At 58.3% G+C, this 17,905-nt stretch overlaps 2 protein-coding genes across 10 annotated transcripts in view; one reads left to right on the forward strand and one right to left on the reverse strand.

Moving 5' to 3' along the window:
- On the forward strand, window positions 1-4,465 carry G6PC3 (glucose-6-phosphatase catalytic subunit 3). Of its 2 annotated transcripts, XM_080827433.1 has the most exons (6): window positions 1-466; window positions 2,305-2,411; window positions 2,837-2,927; window positions 3,111-3,229; window positions 3,420-3,561; window positions 3,796-4,465. In XM_080827433.1, the coding sequence occupies exons 1-6, from the start codon at window positions 249-251 to the stop codon at window positions 4,157-4,159; spliced, it is 1,041 nt and encodes a 346-aa protein (XP_080683559.1). In that variant the 5' UTR covers window positions 1-248; the 3' UTR covers window positions 4,160-4,465. The 2 variants fall into 2 exon arrangements, with proteins under 2 accessions (XP_080683559.1, XP_080683560.1); XM_080827434.1 differs by lacking the exon at window positions 3,111-3,229 and having other exon boundaries at window positions 149-466; window positions 3,796-4,463.
- Window positions 4,466-6,407: 1,942 nt separating this feature from the next.
- Window positions 6,408-17,905, reverse strand: part of HDAC5 (histone deacetylase 5) — a 36,265-nt gene continuing 24,767 nt past the window's right edge. For all 8 annotated transcript variants that reach the window (XM_080826716.1, XM_080826713.1, XM_080826715.1 and 5 more), the window contains 22 exons: window positions 17,717-17,831; window positions 17,302-17,432; window positions 17,021-17,167; window positions 16,810-16,922; window positions 16,364-16,495; window positions 15,917-16,139; window positions 13,915-14,126; window positions 13,345-13,641; window positions 12,465-12,630; window positions 11,730-11,863; window positions 11,260-11,380; window positions 10,788-10,837; window positions 10,517-10,624; window positions 10,065-10,120; window positions 9,835-9,922; window positions 8,543-8,662; window positions 8,190-8,287; window positions 7,895-8,013; window positions 7,260-7,393; window positions 6,918-7,002; window positions 6,629-6,794; window positions 6,408-6,532 (listed from right to left, as the gene is read on the reverse strand). In XM_080826716.1, the coding sequence (XP_080682842.1) occupies window positions 6,493-6,532; window positions 6,629-6,794; window positions 6,918-7,002; window positions 7,260-7,393; window positions 7,895-8,013; window positions 8,190-8,287; window positions 8,543-8,662; window positions 9,835-9,922; window positions 10,065-10,120; window positions 10,517-10,624; window positions 10,788-10,837; window positions 11,260-11,380; window positions 11,730-11,863; window positions 12,465-12,630; window positions 13,345-13,641; window positions 13,915-14,126; window positions 15,917-16,139; window positions 16,364-16,495; window positions 16,810-16,922; window positions 17,021-17,167; window positions 17,302-17,432; window positions 17,717-17,831 (2,855 nt within the window). In that variant the 3' untranslated portion in view covers window positions 6,408-6,492. The remainder of the gene's footprint in view (window positions 6,533-6,628; window positions 6,795-6,917; window positions 7,003-7,259; window positions 7,394-7,894; window positions 8,014-8,189; window positions 8,288-8,542; window positions 8,663-9,834; window positions 9,923-10,064; window positions 10,121-10,516; window positions 10,625-10,787; window positions 10,838-11,259; window positions 11,381-11,729; window positions 11,864-12,464; window positions 12,631-13,344; window positions 13,642-13,914; window positions 14,127-15,916; window positions 16,140-16,363; window positions 16,496-16,809; window positions 16,923-17,020; window positions 17,168-17,301; window positions 17,433-17,716; window positions 17,832-17,905) is intronic.

Genomic DNA, 17,905 nt, shown 5'->3' on the forward strand with positions numbered 1-17,905 from the left:
AGTAGAAAGGAAGGCCCGGGAAGAGCACTGGAGGAAACGGTACCGGCTAAAGGCCCGGCTCGCGCGAGTCTGGGACTGCCGAGGGGCGGGGCAGGAGGCGGGGCTCTGCGCCGGCCGCGGGCAGGGGGCGGAGCCGGGGGCTCAGAGAGGTGGGCTTTGGACCACAGTGGGGAACAGCTTCCTTGTCTCCGAGACTCCTCGGCTTCCGCCTTAGAGCATAAACCCGCCCGGCCGGCCCCTGGGTCGTCATGGAGTCCACGCTGGGCGCGGGCATCGCGATGGCCGAGGCACTGCAAAACCAACTGCCTTGGTTGGAGAACGTGTGGCTCTGGGTCACCTTTCTGGGCGATCCCAAGAGCCTCTTTCTGTTCTACTTCCCCGCGGCCTACTACGCTTCCCGCCGCGTGGGCATCGCAGTGCTCTGGATCAGCCTCATCACCGAGTGGCTCAACCTCGTCTTCAAGTGGTGAGACAGCGAAGCCCTCGGCGCCCTGGCCCCCCACCCCCAAGGGCCCTGAGTCCTGGGCAAGCCCTGATCTCTTTAAGCAGGTGCCTTAAAGGCTCGGACCTCCCCCGCCAACCCGCCCCACTGAACCCATAGCCTTAAGACCTCCTCTCCCCTACCCCGTGTCCCCTGACTTTTTTCCTTTGAGCATCATTGTGCATCTTGGTCTCAGACCTCAGAGTCCCCATGTTACTCATTAAACTCGTATTTCTCAAACAGGCCTGATCAGAGAAATCACCTAAGGGGCGCCTTTAGAATGCAGTACCTCATCCCACCTCAGACATACAGACTTAGAAATTTCAGGGAAAGGGTTGGGAATCTGTATTTTAAGAAGAGGCTAGGGCGGCTTAAGTAGCAAAAAGTCCTGCTTCTCAGGTCACGCTTTCATTCATCTAGTAATTCATTTATTTGACATAGTTGCTAAGAAGCATGCTTTGTGCCAGGCTTCACAATAGCTGCTAAGGTGCTGGAAAAATAAGGTGCATTTCCTGGACCCGGACCAGCAGCTTAGGAAGCCCTTGCAAACTTGCTAGAGATGCAAGATCTCAAGCCCCAGGCCAGAGCTACTGAATCAGAATCTGCATTTTATCAAAGACCTCAGATGATTGGAGTGCCTAGTAAGACTTGAAAAGCACTGCTTCCCAGGGAACACTTGCTCCTTCCTTTTCTCCTCCGTTTACTAGTGGGCTCCTCACACAGACTTAGAAGCCAGGAATCCCAGGCAAGTGTGTGGGGCCCCCAAGGGCTTATCTCTTGGTGCCACCTGTTCTCACCGTGGTGAAGAGGGGAGCTATGCCTCCTGCTGGGCATGAGCTGCTCCTCCCCATTCACCTCATCCCCTGTTGCCTGATGCCTTGCCTGGGGGAGGGAAGGGAGTTCAGAGCAGACATTTGAACAGGCTGGAATGACTTGCTGAAAAACAAAATAGGAGTTACCCTCCCCTCCACTCTTCTCTGCAAGAGTTTCATCCCTCCTGAAAAGGGAAAAGCAACAGTCTCACCATTTCCTTTTTGCCTAATTGCCCTTTGCTTTGTGCTCTCTCTCTGCTCAGAGTCTGTGTGAGCTGTGTTGGGTAGACACGCTCAGTGCCCCTCCCCCACGTGACAAAGCCCTTGTTCATTTCCTAAGTGTGTTTGGAGCACCTGGTGTGTGAACCTGGTGGCAAGGAGAGGCGGCTCCCTTTCGTGTCCCTCCCCAGCAGCATCTTTTCTGCTCTCCCACCTTTTCTCTTTCTGGCCCCAGCAGCGTAGCCTCTTCTGTGTGCCGTTTCCCAGGGTCCAGCAAAGCACCTGCCAGGCCAGGGGACCTTGAACTTTTGGTCCTCCTTGTTCTTTCTCAGTTTCCTCTGTCCATTTCCCTTTCCCGGTTTCAAACACCGCAGACCCACCTAAGGAGTTCACATGTAGGTAATTGATGCTGGAATTTGGGGAATAGGAAGAGGGAGAAGCAGGAGCATGAGTAGGGGTCTGGGAGCAAAAGAGGCAGGTCCCGGGCTCACTAGGAGTGAGAAGAGTAGGGCTGGCCCTGCAGTGGGATAAGAGTGGGACTAATGAACATTTCCAAGTGTGCACTTGCACACATGTGCACACACATGGTCTCTTGTCTCCTTATCACTTCTTTAAAAATAGCGTGCATTCTCTTCCAAAGTAAAAAAAAAAAAATCATTGCAAGGTAATGCACAGAATTGGACTCCCCTGCAGACTCCACCATGCAGGCCCTCCAGAAACATCCTTCTGCTCCCCGCCTGTTCCCCTGACTGCATGTGCGTGTAATGTCATCTTGCATCTGTTCTCTTCTAGGTTTCTGTTTGGAGACAGGCCCTTTTGGTGGGTCCATGAGTCTGGGTACTACAGCCAGGCCCCAGCCCAGGTTCACCAGTTCCCCTCTTCTTGTGAAACTGGTCCAGGTGGGAAGCCCCAAACGTCCCTGTCCTGGTGTGGGTAGGGTTTGGTGAGTGTTTCAGAGTGCTTTTCAGCCGGGGTGGCCTAACCAGACACCCAGCCCATCCATTACTGACCCAGAGAACAAAGAGAGCCTGGGAAGACTGAGTTGAATTCAGGGAGGAGAGCGCCCAGGCCAGAGTGCAGCTAACCACCTTGTTTTGAGTAGAGCCAAGAGACACAGGGCAAAGCAGAAGCCTGAGAGCAGTGGGCTCAGGCAGGGGTGAAGTAGGCTGCAGGGCAGAGGAAGCCTGGACCAGGGTGGGGCAGGGGTGGGGGCAGCGGTGGGGATGAGGGGGAGGTGTGCAATGGCAACTGCATTCAGCTATCACCAGGGGCTCCTGAGTTCCACGCTCATGCTCTCACCTCAAGCTTCTGGATCCCCTGGCAGGCAGCCCTTCTGGACACTGCATGATCACAGGAGCCGCCCTCTGGCCCATCATGACGGCCATCTCTTCCCAGCTGGCCACTCGGACCCACAGGTACGCCTCGGCATTGCCTACCATCCCCCCAACCCCTGGATCCAAGAGACCCAGCAACAGGGCAGCCTGGGAGCTGGAGTTCTGGCGGCCCTGGGGCATTTGGTCAAACCATGAAGTGCTTGAGTGCTGGGGGAAGGCGAGCTGTGTATGGACACCCCCTGAACTGTTTGCTTTTCTTTGTAGCCACTGGGTAAGGATGATACCCAGCCTGGCTTACTGCACCTTCCTACTGGCGGTCGGCCTGTCCCGGATCTTCCTCTTAGCACATTTCCCTCACCAGGTGTTGGGTGGCCTAATAACTGGTGAGCAGCTGGGGCCCCAGGGTGGGCCTGGGGGTGCCTCTGGCAGTGGGAGGACCGGTATAGGATCTTCCCTTCGTACAGTGGACCCCAAGGTGCCCTTACGGCTCAGACTATTTTGCCAAGCTGCCCTACAGCTTGGGGGGCTCATATCCCCAAACCCCTTGAAGCTGCTGTTACCCCACTTCTCTAGGTGCTGTCCTGGGCTGGCTCATGACCCCCCGCGTGCCCACGGAGCGGGAGCTAAGCTTCTACGGATTGACCTCACTGGCCCTCTTGCTGGGTGCCAGCCTCATCTATTGGACCCTCTTTACACTGGGCCTGGACCTTTCTTGGTAAGTCCTGCTTTGAAGCTTGGGCAGGCTGGGGCCTGTCCTGCTTCACCTGTACCTAGCCTTGGTAGGTCCCTGGTTTACTGTAGCTAAAAAAGGACACGTTACTTTTCACAAACACAGACTCTCCCGGGGTCACAGCAGAACATGGGGGTAGACCCCAAAGGAGCTAAAAGCCATTGGCCCTCTTGCTTCGAGGGGAATGTCTTTCCTGGCAAAGACCCCTCCTCCCCATAGGTCCATCAGCCTGGCCTCCAAGTGGTGTGAGCGGCCTGAGTGGGTGCACGTGGATAGCCGGCCCTTTGCCTCCCTGAGCCGCGACTCGGGGGCCGCCCTGGGTCTGGGCATCGCCCTGCACTCTCCCTGCTATGCCCAGGTACGGCGGGCATACTTGGGACACGGCCAGAAGATAGCCTGCCTTGTGCTGGCCATGGGGCTGCTGGGCCCCCTGGACTGGCTGGGCCACCCCCCTCAGATCAGCCTTTTCTACATCTTCAATTTCCTCAAGTACACCCTGTGGCCATGCCTAGTCCTGGCCCTCGTGCCCTGGGTGGTGTACACATTCAGTGCCCATGAAACACCACCCGTCCGGTCTTCCTGACTTCAAGTGCCTCCTGTTCCCATTTGCATCCCCCACCCCAAAAAGCCAACACTCTGTGATCTCCACACTCCGGAAGGCAGCCCCATTCCCTTTCCAGCTCCCAGCAGGCCCTGCTCATCCTCTGTCTCCCACTGCTCCGTCATCTGGTCTTAGCCCCAGAGAAGGGCCTTCTCTCTTCCCAGAAAGGCTGGTCATCCCGCCTTCCCCCCCAAGCTCCCAGGGAGCTAAGGCAACATCAAGACCACTGGGCTCCTGTAACACTGTGAGGGGCTCAGAACAGCCCCAATAAAGCCCTTGAACACTTCCGGATTCTTTTCTTGCCTATGCGCACATTTCCACTGAACTTGCCTATGTTTGTCCAAGTGAGACCCTTGCCAGGCCACCTGTTCTGCATCCCCCACACCCATTTCCACGGAGACCTTCTGCCTGGGCCCTCTCCCCAGTATCACCACCTAGGCCACAAGAGAGGTCCCATGAGATGCTATGGCTAGATTTGGTGAAACCTTGTCTCTAACTTCTGAGGACAGAGACACCGCTCCCTCCCACCCCAGCCTCTTGTTTCCTAAATTGGCTACTCCAGGGACTGGAGAAAAGCAGAGCAGTTTTTTGGGCCAGGATGGGGAATGAGAACCTCTATTCCATTTGGAAGCCCAGAGAAGAGAGACAACAGCCCCAGAAGGCACTGCCAGAAACAAGTTTATTTACATAAGGACACACAGTGTAACAGATTACAAAATACTTAACTGAAATCCATATCCAGGGAGACAAAGCAAGGAGTGGGTTTACATGAGAACCAGACCAGCCATGGGGAGAGGGAGGGTTAAGGGCCCGGAGCTGGGGCTCAGCAAGGGGAGGCTTGCTACACTGGGCCTAGCCCCATCCGCATCCCCCAGGAGGATCTAGAACACACTAACAGTACACAAGACACAGCACACAATGAGCCAATGGTGGTGGGACTCCTGGCCCTCTCCTAGCTCCCTCAATCCTACTCAGGCCCCCATTAGGATAATAAATATGTAAACAGACAGGTGAGGCCCTCAGGATGGGGTGGAAAGAAAGTATGTGTGGTGTTGGGAGGAAGAGGGAGGAAGACTCAGCCCCCTGGGAACCGCTTCCCATCTTTGGTTTCCTACAGGCTAGACCGCATTCCCTAGAAGCCTTATGAGCTCCCCAACCCCAGAAACAGAGGGCTAGGCTGGGCTCCTGGGAAAGAGAAAGGGTGCTGTTCAGTCCCTCCTGGTCTTAGCTCCCTTGGGCTAGTGACCAGCAGAGGAAGCCCAGGAGGAAGGGAAGCTATAGCTGAGGGAAGACTCCTGGGTTCCGGCCCTGCCCCTTCTAGAACCCCTACCCTCACCATCCCTGGGCTTCAGGGTCTAAGGCCCCAGGAGGGAGGTGGGCCACTGACCCTTCTCATGGCCTGCTGGATGGCTGCATTAATGTCCTGAACAGCAGTGGGGCTCTCCCCAGCCTGGAGTCCCCCTGCAGGGATCACCTCTCCCTCCCCAGGCTGTGCCACCAGAGGGCCAGGGAAGCCAAAAGAGTAAGGCAGCGAGCAGGCCTGGTTCTGCAGCTCCCCCGGTCCCTCAGAACCTAGGAGTCCAGCCCCATCCCTCCCCACACACTCGGACCCTCTCCAGCCCCTGGGAACGGAAAACAGGCCAGGAGAAGTGTGAAGCAAGATTGCCTGGCCCACAGACCACAGGCCCACCTCCTGGGGCAGAAGCCCTCCCCTCAGTGCTGAGGCCAGGAGAAAGGAGGGAAAGGGGGGTCTATGCAGAGATGGTGAGGACGACGAAGAGGGAAAAAGTGGGGAACTGCAGGATGGGAGACCACCTCCCCTCCACTCTGTGTCTTACACTGTAAAGCAACCTTCCCGATCTCCCCGAGGTTGGAGAGGGAAGGAGGGTGAAATTAAGGCATTTCCCCCCAAGTCAGCTGAAGCCAAGGCACCAAACTTACTGTTTCCTGTTCAGTCAGGGAGACCCCAAAACCAGACAATACTATCTGGGCCCCCGTGCCCACCTTAAACTGGCCCAGGCTCCAAGGGGGAAAAGGACAGACTGCGGGAAAAGTGGGCATGGGACACAACGTGGATGAGGGGCTGGAAAGGGCACCTTCCCCACACACCTTACAGGGGAAGCAAACTTCTAGAATGGAGACGTGGGCCACGCTGTGGGAAGTTGGGGGCGAGGCCCAAGACAGCTTGGAGGAGCAGGGGGGCAAGGCTGAGAGACCCACACGGCACACGTTGTTGAATGTGTGACTTTTTGTTTTTAATAGAAAAAATAAACAAAATCACAATGATGAAGCCCAGAGGAATGGGGGCCAGGGTGTCACAGGGCAGGCTCCTGCTCCATGGGCTCCTCTGGCGGCCTGGAGGAACAAGCACAGGGTGATTGGGGGGGGGGGGTGGGCACTGAGGTAGGGGCACCAGCTTGGGCAAGGGCAGAGGTCAAAAAGGAAGCTTACCTGGGGCTGTGCTCCCGGGCTGCAGCAGCCTGGGCCTGCTCGGCCCCCACCGACAGCAAGGCCATGGCGCTCACAGTCTCCGCCTCCTCCGTCTCACCTGCCTGGGCCTCCCGCAGGGAACGGCCTAGACCAGCGGCGAACCTCTGGACGCAGCTCCAGTGTTTGCCTGTGCACAAGGGGCAAGCAGGGGTCAGGGAGGACAGAAGCCTCATACTACATCCCCAGCCCTGGCAGGCCTGTAAGCTTCTGCCCCCTTGTCCGGCTGAGGCCTGAGCCTCTCCTCACGCACTCTGGATCTCGATGACTTTCTCTAGCGTGGCCACTGCGTTGATGTTGGGCTTTTGTTGCAAGACGGCCTCGTCCAAGGGCTGCAGCTGGACGGGGAAAGAAGAGAAGGCTCATAGTGGGGAGTGAGCCAGGATGGGGCCTGGTCCCCTTAACACTCCACATTTGGCCCCAGACGTCTCCCATGACAGGTGTGAACCTAGCTTTCTGGAGGAACCCTGGGTCAGAAAGCCCTCCCTGGCCAGCAGCTGTCTTTAGGAATCAGGAAAACCTTCCCACCTTCTTGATCAGTGTTGCTTGATCAAGAAAGGGGCCCTCACCCCCTCTGCCTCCCTGTACCCCTTACCTCTACACTGAGCAGAGCTGAGACACAGGCCTCAGAGGCATCACAGATGGCGGTCAAGTCGTGGCCTCCCTCCAGGGCCAGCACCACCCGGCCCCCTGCCAGAGTCATCAGCTGCCTGGTCAAGTGGCCAAAGCCTTTAGGGATGGGTGAAGGGAGGAAGAAGAAAGGAAAAAAAACAAACAAAAACAGGAGAAGGTAAGGAAGAAGAGAAAAATAAACACAAGAGGTGGAACAAATAGCATAAAATAAGATGATAGATTTAAGCCCCAATACATCTCCATAATATAATAAAATTCAATGTCAATGGACTAAATGCTCCATTAAAGATAAAACAACAGATGAGATTTTTTAAAATTCCAATTATATGTCCCAAGGAGCACCACTGAAACACAAGGGATCAACAAGCTCTATCCCTATGACTCTGGGAGGAGACGTACCCTCTGCTTGCCCCCAAGTCCAAGGTAGGCAGAGGGAGAGCGGGAGGCTCCTGCCAAGATGATTCCAAGTCTTGGACCTGCCCCACCACGCCACTTCCATCCTCCCAGCCTCTGCAATACCAGTCCCTTCCTGCTCTGTGTCCCCACTCAACCCCGTCCTCACTGCTCCGCAGCCTCCCTCCATCCCCCAGCACTCACATCTGGCGGTGACAGAGTAGCCACCCAGTGGAGACAGGTGTCCCTCAACAGCATCGAACCCGGCAGAGACCAGGACCACATCAGGTGAGAACTCGTGGGCAATGGGCATCACCACTGTCCTGCAAAAGGAGAGGGCCCAAGCTGACCCAGGCGGGTGGCTAGGCCAGGCCTCACCTCGCTCTGTTCCCCACCCAGAGACAACCCCCTCCACCCGCACCAAACTGAGTGCCTTCTGCCCCTCCCATGGCAGGGCCAGGGGGCTCCCACCCTGCCCTTGGCCCTTCTCAGTCCCCACCTGAAGGCCGTTAGGTACTCCACGTCTCCGATGGGGGGGTCCACACCTCCCGTCCACGCCACGTTCACATTGTACCCCACGCCCGGCCCTCCGCCAACCTGGCAGCGCGGTGGGGGAGGGGTTATTCTCACTGCCTGGGGATCCCAGACATTGCCCCCACCCTCAGCCCTGATTCCAGCCCTTGCTCCACTCACCACTGCTCTGCATGGAGGGGCAATTGGCCTGTGTGGTCCTCCCACTAGGAGCCCAAACTCCCCGGGGACCCAGCACCACCACAGGCCTCCGGGGCTCCCTGCCGGGTCCTGTTCTGCCACCTCCCCAAGGGGCCCCACGTTTGAGCCCAGGAACCATACCTCTTCAGGAGCCCCCGAGCCTGGAAAGAAGTTCCCGTTGTCATAGCGATGCAGGGAGATGTAGAGCACAGAGGGGTCATTGTAAAACGCTTGCTGGGTGCCATTGCCGTGGTGAATGTCCTAGTGGGGAGGGATGGAAGCATCAGAAAAAAAATCCCAGGCTCTGGCCCCAAAGGTCAAAATTCCACTTGCCCCCCACCTCCACTCTATGGTGAACTCGGGGGGTGCAGCCCATCACTGGCTACAGGGCATCGTGTTCCGTTCACCACGGTATCATCCCATGCTTCTCTACCCGGGGTCCGTGGGTCACTGTGCAGCGACACAAAGCCATGGGATACATATGGTGGACCTCCCTGCAAGCCTACTCCATTCAACAATTGGGAGGAAACATTAGAGCTGGTAAGCAACTGAAAGCAGATACGTTCTGATGAACCCAACGTTTCCATGAATATCTAAGCCAGAGCTGGGCTTCAAAGAGATGTCTTTGCTGACGACTGCTCCTGGGTACTTCCCAGTCACCGGGAGTGGTGGGTGCCTTTCCTGCTGCCTTGAGAGGTGGCATTTGAGAAGCAGTGCCCAGCAGCAGGAACACAAGTGTCAGGCCCAACACCCCAAACTATGTGACTTTGTGGCTATGTCACCCAACAGCTCAGGGTCTCCATTTATAGAAATGCACATCCAAACTTGTTTGTACTACTCGATGTGGCCAGGAGCAGTACTGTGTGTCCCGGCAGAGTCCACCACACCCCCCCAACCCCCTGCATCAAGAGTGGCTCCAGGGACGCCTGGGTGGTGCAGCCCGTTAAGTGTCCAAACTCTTGGTTTCAGCTCAGGTCATGATCTCAGGGTGGTGAGATAAAGCCCCGCATGGAGCTTCGTGCTCAGCACAGAGTCGACTTGGGTTTCTCTCTCCCTCTCCCTCCACCCGCCCTTCCCACCAGGCATGCACACTCACACTCTAAAACAAATAAATCAATCTTGAAAAAAAAAAGAAAGAAAGAAAGAGTGGTTCTAGCAATGCTGGTAATGGTCTACACTATTCCAGGTAGAAAATCTCGGTTGCTTGAGGCTACAAGGTGGGGGCCAAGATGGACCAGGGCTAAAACCACTTTCGAATCTCTTCGTGAGGAGGGAGCCGCACGGGAATGGGAGGGCTGGGCGAATGCTCCAGCAGGAAGAGCTGTGGTAAGGCCTCAGGCCCAGCAGTGGTGCGGGCTCCTGAGAAAGAGGGGGCAGTGTCGGGGTGAGGCCCTCCTGAAGGCGGACCCCGACCTCAGCAGCCCACTGCCTACCCAGTCCACGATGAGAACCTTGCCCACGTTCAGCTTCTGCTGCAGGAGTTTGGTTGTGATGGCTACAGAGTTGAAGAAGCAGAAACCCCTGGTGGCCGGGTGGGGGAGAAAATGGTTGGGGAGGTCAGCTGTAGCAGATGTTTGCTCCCGGAGCAAAACAGACACATCAGCTCAGCTGGGAGGGAAAAGGGAAGCGGGGAGGGCAGTGGGTCTGGGGTGGGGGCACTCACATGGCTGTCGACTCCTCTGCGTGGTGTCCCGGGGGCCGGATGATGGCAAATCCGTTCTGAAGAGGTGCAGGCCGAGGGTCAGAGACAACAGACAGACAGGCAGACAGGGTGGTCATAGGGAGGGTGGATATAGGAGGAGAAATAAACCAGGCAGGGAAGAGAACCCTCATGCTAGGAACATGGCCGCACGCCACGCGCATCGGCAGGCACCATCTCTGACCTCAAGATACCCGAGAGCATCAGATGCCCATGCCTCCTTCCCAGTCCCCTCTTGACCCCTCGCCTCCCTAGCTGGTCCAGGAACTAGCACCTCCCCCCGACTCCGGCACCTGATAGTTAAGGCGCCTAGGGACAGTGACTTGCTCTAGGGAAAGGCAAGGTTGTCCCCGTCCTCCACCCCTGAGGACACAGGACCAAGCCAAGGGGGGCTGCAGCCTTGGACACACGCTCACCTTGAGCTCTCCTGAGGCCACCTTGAAAGCCAGCTCCACCAGGCAGCCCACTGCCATGCGCACAGCACTGGAGGAGTGCATTTCATTCCACACAGTGTCACTGTCCACCTGCGGGGGCAGGAGAGCAGGCTTCAGCGTGCCCCCTGCAGGGGGAGGGCAAGAATGGGGGTGGGCACCTGGACAGTGGGCCCAGCAGCCATGGTGGGCAGGAAAGGCGGGGCAAGAGCTGGGAGAGCCACCCACCCACCCTATTAGCAGGTACCCTACTCACCCCAATGCCCCCACAAGGCAGCACGGCGTACATCTTCTGGCTGATGGGGCCTGCATAGAAGAGGGACAGAGCTACTTGGGAAGCTGGGGCCCGCAGAGGGTGGCGAGCTCCATGCCTGAAAAAAGCGGCCAGACCCGAGCAAAGGACAGGCCTCTGTGGCCCGCACCCATTCGAAGAGGTCTGTGCCCTATTCTGGGGAGGGGACACCTTACTTCTGGAGCAGATGGCAAGAAGAAAAAGGGGACAATCAGGGAGAAGAGCAGAGCCCTCCCCTATCACTGACCTGCCCCCTTCTACAAGCCGCAGTGCACCCCACCGGTGTGACAGTCTATGTGGCTGGAGACGTGTACCCTGGAGATGGGCAGTGCAGCAAGGGGATGGCCTGTGCCCTAGGGGACCCACCTCCCTACCCTGACAGTTCCCTATCCCCGCAGGGCGGTGGACATAGCCCAGACCCCGCCTGCTGGCTCACCGAGCAGCTTCTTGCTGTCCAGCTTCTGTCGGTTGAGGGGGCTGGTCCCATAGAGCAGGGTGTGGTACTCAGAGTGCACCGTCTGGATCTCGTCCAGTGTGGCTTTGCGACCCCGGATCCGCTGCATGGGGAGAGCAGAGGAGGCCGGTGAGGCCCAGCTCTCCCTGAGGCCCACACCCTCTCTCTGACCCACAGCCTGGGATGCATGGAGCTGCTTTCTAGCCTTCAGAGAATCTAATAGTTTTTGTGAATGTGCGCCCTGGCCCCCAGGTGCCCCAGTACAGGACCGCCCCCAGTCAGCAAAACGGGCTGCAAGGGAAGGAACGGAGAGGTGGCTGAGGGGACGGACCCTGAGGTCAGGAGTTGAACGAAGGATGAAGATGACACAGAGAGCAGCTTTGTGGACGGGGGGACACAAGGGCTTTGGCTGGGTCTGGGCTGGGGGATGGAAGAAGGAAGGGCTCCCTTACCTCACACTTGCTAAGCAGGCCCGTCTCCTGCAGCCGCGACCAGATGCTCTGGATCCGGCCGGCGTGCTCAGGGTGCACGTGTGTGTTCCCACACATGCACTGGTGCTTCAGCATGAACGTGTCGTAGACCACACCTGGGCCACACACGCACCTGTCAGCCCAGCCAGCCTTGGCCACCCTTGGCAGGGCTCCCTGGGCTCCCCCCAGCCCACCCTGTCCCGGGGACCTCCTCACACCCTGACCCCAGCCACCCTGCCCCTCTTATCTCCACCTGTGGCCCCCTTCGCCTGTTACTGCCCATCAAAAGCCTCCCCGCTCCTCAAGCCGCAGCCAAAACCCCCACTGGTTTTGATTTCTGCCCACCATGCTCTCAGCACTGCACACCCTCTGGGGCACGGCCTCCTTTTCCCCCTTCTGTCACAGCCCCTGTGTGCCATGACCCCAACTCCCGACACCCCACTGGTGGGGTCAGACCATCCCCGGGCATCTGTGCCCCCTCAGAGCCCAGTCCATTCGGGGATGGACTGAGGCCTCACTTTTGACCTCACAGAGAGGACAGGGCCCAGAGAAGGCCGGGGCCCAACTGAGACAGTGGGTTCTCTGCACCCAGGGACCCAGGGCTTATGTGACGATGGCACAAAAATCCCGTGGTCCCTCAGCCGGTTGTATGAGGCTGGGTAGCACGCACAGGCTCCTGGCACATGCGGGGAGGACCACTGGCGTGTCAGGGCTCACCTGTGGTGAAGAGGTGCTTGGCGGGCTGGTCTGGGGGGCTTTTCAGGCCGCTGGGGGCAGCAGGTGAGGACTGGGTGCGGCCCAGGGCCTGGTGGGGCACAGTGGCCAGGCTGAGGGGCGCCTGGAACACCTGAAGTGGTTGCAGCTGCTGGGCGTCGGAGAATACCTGCACAGGAGGAGAGCGGGCAGGAGACGAAAGTGAGGACAAGTGTCCTGGGGCCTCCCGGGGGGCCCCCTGTTCCAGCCCTTCTCTTCCAAACCCGCTCCCCATCTCCTCCCACCAGAGACAGGAGGCACTGCAGCCTTCACCACTGCCACCTCCCAGGAGATGGGTGGGGGGGCGGGGGGACGTGATGAGTCAGCCAGAGTAGCACTGAGGTAAGAGGCGGGAGGGACAGGGGCGTGGGAGGGGGCAGGATGACTCAGGCCGGGAGGGCTCAGCGCTGTCCGCAATGAATGGAGTGCTGCTAGGCGCGGGGCAGACGGGAGTAACAGCAGGGGCGTGTGTGTACACACACACACGTGTGCACATACAGACCGACGCACAACTGGCCCAAAGCAGGCGGAAACGCATGGGCGCTCACAAGTACACAGACACACACACACACACACACACACACACACACACACACAGCTCAGCAGCGGGGCAGTCACAGTGGCAGCCAGGACTGGCTGGTGGACTGGGCCGAGGAGGCTCTCCTGAGACCAGCACAAGCAGCGCCCCCTTCTACCACCCCCTGCCCCCTCCTCCTCTACACAAAGCTACCCACCCCACCCCGAGCATCATGGGCCACACAGAGCGGGGAGAGGGAAAGGCAAAGATGGACTGGGATTCGGGGGACAGAGGGGTGGTGATCAAGGGCCGGGGTGGAGGGGTCACCTTTTTGTAACCAGCACTGGACTCATCCAAGTCGGGCCCCTCCTCAGGGCCACTCTCGCCCTCCTCATCCTTGACCTGGATGCAGTCCTCCTCCCCCTCTTCCTCCTCCTCTTCCTCCTCTTCCTCCTCCTCCTCCTCCAGGTCTTCCTGCGTGCTCTCGCTCTCCGTGGAGCCTTCCCGGGGGATGGTCAGGGCTCCCTCCCCAAGCAAGGCCTCCTGCTGCTCGGTCAGCTCCTCCTCCGTCTCCTCGGGGTGGGTGGTGGGCTGCCGTGACAGCTCCCCAGTCTTGGTGAGGATCTAAAGGAGCAGAGCGAGGGGGGACATCCGCTGAGAGGGGGCGCAGCCATGCAGCCATGGCCCAGGATAGTCTGTCCTTCCGGGGCCTCCCCTGGCAGCTGGCCAGCGGTAGGAGGCCTCTCCAGGAGGCCAGGTGATATGTCGGAGCAGATGGAGCGTGGGGGATGGCCCAGGGCATTAGCCCCCCGCTCCCCTGCTCCTTCACTGCCAGACCAGTGCCCTGCCCTGCCCAGCCCCCAGCACCGCCCTGGCCCTTGGCCACCCCCAGCTCACCTTGCCCAGCTGCAGCTGCTGTTGTTTCTGCTTCTCCAGGAACTGCTGGTGCTGCTGCTGCATGACGAGCTGCTGCAGGGCCTGGGGGCTCTGGGGCAGCGGGGACGACTGAGTGCGGCTCAAGGGCCGGTGCCGCGGAAGCTTGCCCACTGTCCGCATGCTGGTGGCCACACGTTCACCTGTCACCAGCGGGGACTGCCCGTGGAGTGGCACTGTGCAGTGGGAGGAGGGGAGGAACCATCACTGCCAGGGTGCCAGGCACCCCCATTCTACCCCAGCTCTCTCCCCGTCCTAGAACACCACCACCTATGTAATCAGGAAAAACCCTGGAGGGGCCTCGGGGCACCTGGCTCCCCAACCTGAGCCCCATTCTTCCTCCTCCCCACAATGGAACGGTCCTGTAAGCTCAGAGTCACTGCCTCCAGCAAGCCTTCCTGGATTCACCACTCTCTCCCTTTGATTCCCTTATGATTACACATGTAGTCTTACACCCTCAGTGTAGGTAAATAATAACTAGTTTCCTCCAATTGCAACAAGACTGCCCTGATCGTAGACATGGATGCCATTGGGTGGGGAAGCCCGGGGCCAGGATTGTATGTCTTTTAAGCAGATGCCACTCTTCTGATGCCACTAGCTGCTTAAGGTCTGACTGTCCAAAGCTATGCTGTCCAGTTCTGGAATGCCAGCCACTTGTAACTACTGAGCACTTGAAATGCAGCCCCTCTAAATTGAGATGGGGACGTCTGGGAAGCTCAGTCGGTTGAACGTCTGATTTTGGTTCAGGTCAGGATCTCGGGGTCATGAGATCAAGCCCCATGCTGGGCTCCCTGCTCAGCACAGAGTGTTTGTCCCTCGCCCTCTCCTGCATACATTCTCTCTCTCTCTCTAAAATAAATAAATAAGGAACCTTGGGGGGCTCAGTCAGTTAAGCATATGCCTTGGGCTCAGGTCACAATCCCAGGGTCCTGGGATCAAGTTCCCCATCAGGCTCCTTGCTCAGCAGGAGCTGAGCCATTCCCCCTGCTTGTGCACGTGCTCTCTCTGACAAATAAATAAAATCTTTAAAAATAAATAAACAAAATACAATCTAAAAATAAATACATAAATAAGGGGCACTTGGTGGCTCAGTTGGTTAAGCATCTGCCTTTGGCTCAGGTCAGGATCCTTGGGTCCCTGGATCCAGTCCCGCATCGGGTTCTGCCGATGGGGGAGTCTGCTTCTCCCTGTGACCCTCCAACCATCTCATGCTTGTCCTCTCACAAATAAATAAAATCTTTTAAAAAATGACAATATTCCAGATTTACTGAGTTAAGTATGTTATTAAAGTTAATTTTACCAGTTTCTTTTCACTTTTTTTTTCCGAAGATTTTATTTTTAAGTAACTGCTACACCCAACGTGGGGCTCGAACTCACAACCGTGACTGACATCAAGAGTCATGTGCTCTCCCAGACGAGCCAGCCAGATGCCCCATTTTATATATTACCACGTGGCTCTAGAAAACCTGAAGTTGGGGTGTCTGGGTGGCTCAGTGGGTTAAAGCCTCTGCCTTCGGCTCAGGTCATGATCCCGGGGTCCTGGGATTGAGCCCCATATCGGGCTCTCTGCTCAGCGGGGAACCTGCTTCCTTCCTCTCTCTCTGCCAGCCTCTCTCCCTACTTGTGATCTCTGTCTGTCAAGTAAATAAATAAAACCTTAAAAAAAAAAAAAAAGAAAACTTAAGTTACAAGCGTGGCTCGTCCTGTAGGTCTATTAGTGCGGCTCAGGGACGTGAGCCCATGGCAGCTGTGGATGACCTCGAGAACAGCGCCTGATGGGCTGTATGTACTCAGTTGTGTCTGGAGGACACGGGAGAAGTCACCGATGCCCTGGAGGGGAGCTGGGACAGAGCTGGAGAATGACCCTGGCTACTCACTTAGGGCGGCCCTGTGGGGCCTCTGCAGCGGCCTGACACCCGGGTGCCCCCCCACCCCCCGCACAGCCACCCACACCCCGCCCGCTCACCAGCGATGAGGGTGCTCTGCTGCCGAGCCTGCTCCAGCAGCAGCACGTGCTGCAGTAGGGAGGCGTGACCATGGGGGCTGCTGTCGCCCTCCAGCGCCACGCCCAGCAGGCAGCCAGGGATGGAGGATGTGCTCATGAACTTGCCCGTCAGTGCACCACCCTGCCGCAGGGACTGGAGGGCCTGCCTCTCGGCCTCCTGCTGCGTTGACAGCTTCGGGGAGGCCTGCGGTGGGGAAGGGAGGTGGAGATGAGGGAGGGGCTTATATGGCCCCCAGTCCTGCCAACCGGGATCAGCATCCCTCACCCACCCTCTGCCCACCCCCCAGCTCAGAGGAAGGCCATCTGCTCTCACTAGGGGCCTTGTGTGGACCAAAGCCCCAGCTGGAGGCATCCAGGACAGCAGACCTCAACACCAGAGGGAGGAGGAGGCACGCGCCCGATACTTACGGTGAGGTGTGAGTTGGTGACAGTGACTGTGGCCTGCAGCCCTAGGGAGATGTTGGGCAGAGAGGGAGACGTGTAGAGGCTGAACTGGTTGGGGGAGCTGTCCAGAGGGAGGGCCCGGTGCTGGGGGAGCATCTAGGGAGCAGTTGGGAGAGACAGGCATGAGAGCCAGCAAAGAAGGGCTTTCCGGGGCCGAGGGCTCTGAATGGTGCCTCGCTCTCCCTGCTCCCCACACCGAGCCCCACCTGGGGGTACTGAGAGATCACAGTCCTCCAGAGGCCCATGGGACAAGCCCACTTAAAAGCAACAGGTCCCTCTAGCCTGTCCACGTGGGCAGGGAGGTCCCTGCTGGATACTCTCAGTGAGACAGACAGGAAGGAGCTGCCTTCCTTCTTCCAAGGGAAATGGAGCAGGTTGGCCCACCCGCCCAGCCCTCAGCAGGCCTGTACCTCGGTGGGGATGTTGGGGACTGAGCCAGTAAAGCCATTCTCAGCAATGGTGCTGTGGGAGCTGTTGGGAGAGCTGGGGCCGGAGCCTGGCGCGCTGTTACACACAGACGACACTACGGGAAAACTGGCTGTCACCGGGACATGCTCAGAGTCACCTTCCCCGCCCCCCACTCCCAGGACCTCAGAACAGGAAGGAGACAGAAGCCCTTACCCCCAGGCCCAGCGCCGGTGATCTCAACAGCTCTCTTCTTGAAGGTGCTAATGACTGTTCCGTCCTTGCGTCGCAAGAGGGGACTACTTCTCCGCTCAGCCACCTTCTGCTTTAGCCTCGAACGCACTTTCAAGTTGGGTTCAGAGGCTGGGGAGAAGGGAGCCAGGGCTCAGATGCACCCACACGAATAGGCACACACCCACCTGTAGCCCGGCCCCACCACGTTCCCCACCCACCTCCAAGGAGCCACATTCTAGAAAGCCAGGTTGGCCACTACACACCTGTTTTGCGGAGGGGGAAGTCATCGCGGCTGTCATAGGGCCCAAGCAAAGGCAGTTTGTAGGAGGGAGGCGTCCCAGGGGGGCCACTCTGGGGAGGGGAACTCTGGTCCAAAGAAGCATGATGGGCTCCCCTGGGGGATGTGGAGTGGGGATGGAAACAGACCCAGGTTACTACCCAGCCAACGGGGCCTCCCACCTAGCAAGCACAGTTAGGAAATGCCCAGTGCATCAAGGGATAAGAAATGGATCCTGGGGAGGGACGAAAGGAAAAAAGCCAGGGGTGGGAGTTTCATCCCCTAAGAGAGACTGCAGGGCCTGACTGTGGGTTCCGGCCAGGAGACCCCCTGCCATCCTGCAGCCAGGCAAGCCCCTGAGCAGGGCAGCTCCGTGTCCCATGCCTGCTAAGGGCCATTACCAGCATTTGGGATGCTGTGGGAGGGAATGGTTGAGGCCGCCTGGCGTGGGCTCCTTTGACTTCGACAGGAGGAATTCCTGGAGCCTCAGCTTCACCTCAGTGCTGGCGATGGCACCTGCAGGACAGGGCACGGCTGACCCAGGTGCTCGGCGCCCAGAGCCCTGGGCTGTGGGACGATGCGGGAGGCCC

This window comes from Martes martes (genome assembly GCF_963455335.1).
Source record: "Martes martes genome assembly, chromosome: 16".
NCBI classification, from domain to species: Eukaryota; Metazoa; Chordata; class Mammalia; order Carnivora; family Mustelidae; genus Martes; species Martes martes.